Source organism: Hyalella azteca, unplaced genomic scaffold, assembly GCF_000764305.2.
Source record: "Hyalella azteca isolate HAZT.00-mixed unplaced genomic scaffold, Hazt_2.0.2 contig2133, whole genome shotgun sequence".
In the NCBI taxonomy this organism is placed as follows: domain Eukaryota; kingdom Metazoa; phylum Arthropoda; class Malacostraca; order Amphipoda; family Hyalellidae; genus Hyalella; species Hyalella azteca.
This window is the reverse complement of record NW_025932419.1, coordinates 102,555-112,291: the sequence shown is the minus strand read 5'-3', so window position 1 is coordinate 112,291 and position 9,737 is coordinate 102,555. Positions and strand designations below refer to the sequence as shown.

General features: G+C 36.9%; 1 protein-coding gene across 1 annotated transcript; it reads left to right on the top strand.

The window, feature by feature from the left end:
• The first annotated feature begins 1,393 nt into the window (after window positions 1-1,393).
• LOC108681993 lies at window positions 1,394-7,117 on the top strand. Its single transcript, XM_018171081.2, has 3 exons — window positions 1,394-1,580; window positions 2,673-2,828; window positions 6,284-7,117. The coding sequence occupies exons 1-3, from the start codon at window positions 1,394-1,396 to the stop codon at window positions 6,709-6,711; spliced, it is 771 nt and encodes a 256-aa protein (XP_018026570.1). The 3' UTR covers window positions 6,712-7,117.
• Window positions 7,118-9,737: the final 2,620 nt, after the last annotated feature.

Sequence of the window (9,737 nt, the reverse complement as noted above, 5' to 3'; positions counted from 1 at the left end):
CCCAGTTCATTGTTACTTGGACAAAGTCTGATACATTTATTTGAGATGCTTCGAAATTCGACTGTTATTTCAATGCTTGGAAAAATATAATTTCTTGGCTTAGTTCTTTTATATAAATAAAATACACATATTTACGTATTTATTTTAAATACATATTATTTTATTTTATATATATAAAACTACATTTATAAAATACAATAAATCTTATATTAGTCCTTAAATGAAGAGTCAAATCAAATTTTAATGTCGAAGCAATTTTCATTTGAGAAATTTGCGTCGTTTCCCATTAACAAAATCACTAAGCATACAGTTTGGCTGTAGTGATAAATTTATTGATAGGTGCTGCAGCTGAGTTAGTTTGCCAACTCAATTATTAATCAATTTAATCAATTCCTCCGAAAATAGAATAAAATTTAGAACTTATTTTAAAATATTAACATTTTATGATTTATATCGAAAAGAGTTCTACGGTACAAGAAGACAGAACGCTGGTCGGTTCTTAAAAAACCTTCGGATACTCAGATATATGCCTGAATAATTCTCATCCATTCGCTTATACCTTCAGCGACTTACCGCTCAATCAAACAGAAAATTTTACCTAAAATGGAACAAGTACTTAGCATGTCATGACTTAGAGTCATAAAAGTCTTTGTCATATTCTGGATACAGTAAAACTCAACGTAGTGAAAGATTCAACCAAAATGTGACTATCCATTATTGCTACGTTACAAAAGAAATCGAAATAACATCAAGTCTTCTAACATCTTCTTCAAGTCATCTAACATCTTCGTTTTCCAGCGTCCATTAACCGAGACCTCAACGGCTTCATGTTCCTGGTCGTTTACCTTCATAACATTGAGATTTCTCTGCCTAAGCACTCAACGTACTCAAGTTTTACTCACCGGCAAATGGAGGCACTCATCCTGTGCTAGGGTCAAGCTGCGACAGTCACGCGATAGACCTTCTAGCAGTTGGTTTGGATTTTAATTCAGAAAAGTGCAGCCATACCTTTTCTGCTGGAAGCGAAGAGTTCAGTGAATAAAGTATTTCATTCTGTTCACAGACGGCATGAAGGTAGGAGGAAGTGAGTTTTCCAGTTAATGAAGCAACTCATGCTGTTCACTAGAATGATATATTCACAAAAATTAACTACCTATATTATGAATTCATAATCTAAAAAACTCTGCATTATTAACCAATAAAAGATTGGGCTGAAGATATTGTAATGACTGGAGTTTAGATAATCGCGCGCAATAAATGAAGATTATAAAATGACTGGATTTCAGGTTATAAGTTGATTGGTCTGAATATCATCAAACGACTGATGAAAATACCATTCGAAAATTATACAACGACTGGGCAGAAGATTGCTAAGTGAAAGAAAATAACAAGTATGGCTGCTCCGCGAGTCCTGCCCCTTTGGCTGCTTGTGCTGTGCCTGATCGGCTGCCACGACGCCACTGTCTACATCCCGACAGTTTCTACGGCGCGCGTCGTAAATTACAACGACTTTCTGGTCGTCCGTTTCTGGATGGTGGACCCGAACCTTGCATTCGACGTAGTGGAGGTGCTACACACTAGTGAGTGTTAAGAAAAAGGGTGGGAATTATATCAGATTAATACCGTCATGTTAGTCGTTGCTCGAGATCGATAATCCCTGCAATTTTGAAATCCAGTTATGCCGAAACCAGTCATCCAGGATGCCGTCACCTAGTATCCACCATCCCAGATCCCTTTATAACGAATTATGTCACCCTAAATCCAATTAATATGTATAATGGAAATTTATTTTCATTAAAGAAAGCCCCGATCGCAACCATATTTTCTTTGAACACCAAAACTATAAAAGACTCAAATTTCAAAACACGAAAAAAAAGTTTTGCGTTTTATGAATTAAATTTATATTTACTAATTTATAAGCAAATATTAATATTTGATAACAATTTTGGTGGTTAGTGTGCATCAGTGGTCGTTTAACGTGGAATTATGCTATAAAATTATGAAAATCTAATTAATGGGAAAATATAGCATGATAATTCATGTATAATATTGTTTTTCATCTGCATTTAAACTTGTATACAAAAATCGTTGGTATTCTTATTGCGATATTTTACATATGAATCATATTGAGATTTTATTTCAATATCTGTTCGTAAATCTATGAATATTTGCATTTATATATTTTATTTACGTTTATTACTCGTTTACAGATAATTTTCCTTTCACTAAAAAGTTTCTTGGAGATACGCGTTAAAAATTCGTACAAATTTTCTTTTCGTTGCTTGGATTATTTGCCGAGCACAATATTAAACTTAAAATTATTTCATAAAAATTTTTAAGTCAAACGCATCTACCTTATATATAGATCAAAATAAAACAGATGCTCAAAAGTTCATAAATCAAACTTTAATAAGCTAGGAATAAATCAAAATTATATCGCAGATACTGTGTGGCATATCCCTTTCATATCAATCCTATCCAGTATTTTATAGAATACTGATGAAATTTTAATGTGCTCCATTTATATTTAGAATTTGTATCCTACTAAAAAATCAGAATGCATTCTCGAGATAGATAATTATATTGTTGATTGGTTCATACCGCCTAAAGAGTTGACGATTCCGAATAACATTCCTCATATTCATATCATGTACATTATTCTCCTGACCCAGGCGAATGTCGACATTTGTGCCTGGCCTCAGGCTGTCAGGCCTTCAGTGTTCGTTCCCTTGGCTACGATCGATTCGAGTGCTCGGTAACTGACGTCAGCATCTACAGCACCTCCTGGTTCCGCCCTGAACGCGACTCTGTCTACTACCTCCGCCGAGGTAAGGCTATATATATATATATATATATGCAAGTTTGATTGAAGACCAGAGCATGCTTTTTATTTACAATCTTCTTGTTCGTCTTTTCAATGAGTCGAACCAAATTTCTAGCTGGAGCCGGGAGATCGAAAAGCAGGTTTCCGAATGACATTTTAATAGATAGCGACGTTTCGAATTATACGTATAAACGAGTTTCGAACAATAGCCGGACAGGATTGGTAACACTACCGGACATGGGTTAGAAATCCGGACAAAATCGAGTCCGGTTATGTACCTTACAATTAGTTTGTACTTAAAAACTGGACACGAAAATAAAGAACTACACTACTGGACATTCTAAAAAACGCCAACCTCGTTAGGTTAGGGTTAGAGTTAGGGTTAGGTGTGTATAAAACCCTTCTTTATATTACGTGACACCTTTCTACTAAGGTTAGGTCCAGCCAGGTTAGGTTTTTTCACAATTTTACTCAGGTCATTGGGTCATTCTGATTAGGTCCTGGCTACGTATTGCTACGTCGATATGCAAAAGGTGTATGGCCACCTGGCCCCACCCTGAACACAACTCTGTCTACACCCGCCGAGGTAAGGCATCATCTACATCACCCGGCCCCGCCCTGAACGTGACTCTGTCTACTACGTATATCCGCTGAGGTGTCCGTTCGCCAATTTTCTGGATGCCGAACTAATATAGTTATTTGGTGAACTGATCAATTATTATTTATATATAATTCTATCTGAGGACCCCAGTTCTTATTGTCTAACGCTATAGCAGGTTTTTAAATGAATGGTTCGAAGTATAATCTACTTATTAGATATAATTATACAGTAGGCACAAAGTGTTACAGCATCGATGAGGATAAGATATACGATACGCTCGGGAGTGAGTCTCTCGAGGGTCGGTGAGTAGGAACGAGCGTGGATGCGAGGGAGGTCTCTCTACTACAACTGACGCGGTGGTGCGCTTGAGGAGCTTATATAGGTCCACTGGATGACGTCATAAGATGACGTAACAAAAGTTAAATAACGTCACTGATGGTAACGTCCTGACAGAGGTAAGGCATCATCTACACCATCTGGCCCAAACTGAACGCGAATCTGTCTACTACATCTGCCGAGATAAAGCATTGTCTACACCACCTGGCGCCGCCCTATGTTCCGCTCCTAAAGTAAGTTGACTTAGTTCGGGAGCTTGGTGACACTAAATTTAAAAGGAAGAATGAAGCGCGAGACTTGATCCTTGTTTCCTTATATTTCGGTGTCGAAACCTGCACGTACAGGTTTCGATAAGAGTGTGAACATGCAAGAAACCGAGATCATAGAATGACAATTAGATTTATGAACACTGTTCCAGAAGGGAGCTGCCTAATTTCAAGCGAGTGCAACATTCAAGACACGAGGTCAATCGTACTCTACCAAATCTAATTGATCTCATCAGTCTGCCTCATGACCCTAACTGATTTCATAGCTTATAGCATCATTATAAGGCACATAGAATGGAACGGGCAATAATGAATGGTCGAGAGGTTACATCTAGCCGACCACAAATGATTCCGACAGATTTAATTATTCAATATTAGCAATAACAAGGTGACCTTTTGAGGATGTGACAGAGGCAGGCTACAGCTAGAGTACTAGGCTACTGGCACCTTTTGCATACAGGCCGACGGCTAATGGTAATTAACTACTGCTAAGCTACTGGCCTAGTTTCCAAAATGGCTGACCACGGTAATTAACATGACACAGGGTAAATTCGCAGGTTCTTTAACTTACGGTCTTTGAGGCTCTAGAAAGACGAACGTGGACTTCAATTCTTCAATGCTTTTCCAACGAATAGCTTTTACTAATAGGAATACGATAACGGCGAATATGGAATACAGTATTTAGACTGGAACTATAGACCATTTCACCTTACAACACGGCAGATTTTCGGACAATCTCATTCATTCCCAAATTGACGATATTCCCATACAACCAAAGCACACTTGACACGCATTAGCTTAAAGAAGAAGCTAAATCATTTTGCGATGATTAAATGATCATCTAGCAACTAGCAATTACAAAGCATTTTCCACATGAATTCTAATTTTAGGGCAGCCACGGTTAAAACATTCGCTCGAATCGGTTTCCTATTCAGGCATACATTCACGGGCTTTCTAGAACATTTGGCAGGCGCGCCATTCTCAAGGAGCCAGACACCAACGACCAATCACACAAGGTTAGACGGTTGTCGGTTTTGAAACTCAGGCGTGGGTCGCCTGTCTTTTGGCGCGGAAACGATTTCACTCAAATTTGTTTACCGACCGCTTCTCGAGCAAACTTCCATCACACATTGTTTATTTAAACAAACAACACGAGCTCTCGTCATTTGCAGGCACTACGATATTTAGAACAATACAATGACATTTTACATGAATCAGTCTTCGACTTCAGATAAATACACCAAGAAGGCACTCCGACACTGGCGGCAGAACGAGCCTCTCACTCTAGATAAAATTCAACACATCTTTAAATTGATTGCTAACAAGTTGTGCTACAGCATTGTCACATTCGTGCATTCACTCGACACTGATCACTCTCCTAATGACACAACTCATGACAATAATCAAGATAGTCAAGAAGAAACACAGAAAAATTCTAGGCAAGTGAAATACAGGAACACTTGATGGGAGAACCACTCGCTACGCGAGCGCGGCCTTTGATTCTGTCTACTAAATTTGCATAATATGGCACCACGATGAAAGCAACTTATCATCTAGTACATCTGACTTGATAAGGTGTCCCCTATCCTAAACGCAATTCTGTCTGCAACCTTCGCTGATATATGATATCGTCAACACCCCCGGGCTCACCCTGAGCAAAACTCAATATATACTCGTATTTTATCAGCAGTGCTAAAGCAAGTGCGTCAACTGGTCCCAACCTGTACTTGAATTTTTCTATTACCGTCGTGAAAAGTTATATTTAACCGGTGGTCTAACTCATTACGTAACTTGCTCTGCTATATCCACTGAGGTGCGAAGTCTAATTAAACCGCAAAAGTTGATCTCACCTCATACTACAGGCCAGCAGTTGAAAAATTACGTTGTGCCCGTACGTCTCAAATGAGTTGTACGGAAACCTATCTGGATTGACAAAATTAAAAATATAGTAGTACTTTGGGAAATACATCGTGAGCCAAGCAAACTGATGATGTATGTAATCTATCTTATAGACAACGCTTTTTTTCAAATTATTGTCTTCTCTAATAAATTTCCTTAGCCTGCATTTTGGTGGAGGCTTTCTCCAAGTTTTTCGCTGAGGGATCAGTCTAATCGTAGGTATAAATTTTATTTGCATGAAACTATTAAGCATTGGGGCTCGGAGATTCAACGAAGTGGGAACATAATGTATTCTGAAGCCTACATGCTTTAGTTCGCAGAACAAAAATTCTCCGTAACGTGATCTTTATCCTTCAGATTCTCAGGACCACCTAGGACAGGACAACCTGGTGTACCGACGACTCAACACGAGCGTCGTGGGCTTCAACGCTACGAAAGCTGCATGTGAAAAAGTGACTGGTTTCCGAATGGCGACCGTGAGGTTCCAAGAACAAATGCCCATCATGCTGGAGCTTTGCTTGGGGGAAACACCCAGTCCTGCATCAACCTGTACTGGCAACTCGTCTTTCTACGTCGATATGCAAAAGGTGAATGGCCAACCGATGGTCAACGGGCAGATTCCATTGAATGCGACGAATTTGCTTTCTAACGTCAGCATCCTCATTAACGGCGGCAGTGAATCAAATGTCTTCATCTACGGTGACAACCTGCAACTCCATGATGACATACCCACTCTTGACTTGCTGCCGGTGTGTCAGGCCAACCCTTATAACGTTCCCTGGTAGATGATCGACCCCAAAGACGTCACTGGATGATGACATGTCACTTGATGGCAGTTCAAAAGGACTACTTGTATTCAAAGCTGACCTGTCCACACTGAGCAAAGGGTTGTATTGTACTGTGTACAAATAGTAACATTTTCTACACGTAGCAATAGGTCATACTGGGTCTTTCCGGGTCATACTGGGTCAAGATTACTCAAAAATGGGTAAAAAATTAATTTCTATATGAACAAAGTTTCCACATTTCTCTGAGTGTAGCCACTTGTCCGGGTTCCCATGGGATACGTAGTTCGATTAAGCGACATGAATAATTGCTTGGCAATTTGAATAGCTAAAATTTGATTTGAAAAAAATACACTGGTTTGAAATCAAAATAACTTAGTGTAGTTACTAGTAAATATTGTCAGTAGATAATAGTCAATATATTAGGTAAATACTAGTCAATATAGTCAGTAAATACTAGTCAATATAGTCAGTAGATACTAGTCAATATAGTTAGTAGATACTAGTCAATATATATAGTTGATACTAGTCAATATAGCCAGTAGATACTAGTCAATATAATCAGTCAATATAATCAGTAGATACTTCTTAGTTTCTACACTAAGCGACAGTAATTCTTGATCTAATATTTTTGCGTAAGAAAATAGCCTCAAATCAAGATAAGCAGAAGGATAACGGGTTCACTACTGGAATTACGCTACTCGTGAACCCTTATAACATGTTCACTACTTGTGGGACAATATTTGTGAACCCCTATAACGGGTTCATTTATTGTAGTACACTACTTGTGAACCCTTATAATGTGTTCTCTACTTTTGGTACACTATTAGTGAACCCCTATAATGGGTCCTCTACTTTTCGTACACTACTAGTGAACCCCTATAATGGGTTCTCTACTTGCACTGCACTACATTTGAACCCCTATAATAGGTCCTCTACTAGTATCCTATATAAATTAGAATTTTAGAATAGAGTAGTATGCTTTTGCACCTCCTAATTTTAATATTGATGTTATCAGGCAACGGAACTTATATCAGGCAATGTTATGGACTTCTTGCCGAGCAGTGTTTTCACTGCGCATGCGCAGTATTGCTGCCAGGCATAAATTCCAGTGAATCGTGAAACTTTCTCAACGCGTTTACAGCGTTTAGAGGCGAGTGAGGCTTGCTGAACCGAAATTACGAAACTCATTGTTGCCCAGGAACTTTTCATTGCTTCGTAGAGAGATTAAAAACTTCATTTTATTTATTTAGTATTAGAGTTTATCACTGGGGTTCATCGGCCTGACATTTATTATTATCATTATTACTATTAATAGTAATGAACTTCATTTAATTTATTTAGGATTAGAGTTTATCACTGGGGTTCATTGGCTTGGCATTTATTTTATCGTTATTTTTATTAATAATAAAGAACTTCATTTAATTTATTTAGGATAAGAGTTTATCACTGGAGTTCTACGGCTTGGCATTTATTATAATCATTATTTTATTATTGAGAGTGTATATAGGATATATATATAGTTAATATTATAATCGTATAACAATAATATATCAGTAATATATAATTTTCAATATTATTAGCACTATTACTATTATTATTTATAATATTAGTGTAATTATAATTATTATTATACACTTCAATATCCAATCTATTTACCTACATTGCATTAGAAGGTAACAATACATATGCAGTCATTACTTCAACATTTTTTCTTCTTGACATAATCATTTATTACAAATTTTTCCAAACTCCGTGCCTCAAAATAAAAAATTTAACTTGGGCTGGCAGCCGAAAAACTTGCTGTTTCCTTTGTGTTGTTCAGATTCTCAGATACCGATTGTATTCCCTCAAAGAGGCGAGTGCTGATTTGTTATCGTAAAATCGAACTAATAAATAATGGAATTGAATTACAAAGAAATAAACTAGAGCTAGAGAAAAGTAAAATATAAGTGGTTTTGTATGAAATATAAATAGTACTAATTAAAATTTAACAAGTAATAAATAAAATTTAACTTGCAATAAGTAAAATGCAAAAAGTGATACATAAAATTTAAAAAGAAAGCAGTAAAATTTATCAAGTAATACGGTAAGTAAAATTCAACTCATAATAAGTAAAATTCAACTCATAGTAAATAAAATTGAGCTAGTAATAAGTAAAATAATCAAGTACCGTAAATGGATTCTAGCTTAAAATTATGCAGCTTCCGGGAAAAAGGCAGGTCTATTTTCCGCTCTAAACAATCATTGCCCGAAAGTTATTCTTTTGAAATTTTTCCCTTCAGTTATGAGGCACGTTATAACTTACAAACTACTTAATTAAATTGTATTAGAAGGTCACTTTACATATGAAGGTCTGGAAATAGTATTCGCTATTTATGTATAAGGTAAATATGTTGTAATATTGTTGAAATCTGTGCCTTAATTGGTGTCTGTTTTTGTCTGTAATCACTTGGTTCATATTAGCAAAGTTATCCTTAAGGCTGTATTTGTGTTACATTATTCTCACGTATAATGAAATACATATATGCGCTTCTTGCGATATTGTACGTTACTTATGATCATCTCGTATGTAAGGACCCTCGGCAGATACCGTGAATTTCTATAATGTAGCGCATTTGTCCCACTGCCACGTTTTCTTTAATTATTTGAGGGCTTAATTTATCTGGATGCAAACTTACTAATTATGACATAGTGCTAGTATTTAACAATATTAAGTTACCAATATAACTCAAAGTTTCTAATTATAATTGGTTTATTATTCGATTATCATGGAAAAGCACCTCAGTAATACACCTTTCGTCTAACATCTATTGATCACATCAATTCAAATGAACAAATGCATGCAAATAATTTCAACATTGAGAGCGCTTCTATTTCGAATCATAAAAAACTATTTTACTGTCATATCTCTTGCGCATCAAAGTTCATTGCCCTGACATTACTGGAACTGTCTTGGCCAAGGTTCATGATACGCCGGTACGCCGGTGACGGTACGCCGGTGACGGTACGCCAGTGATGGTACG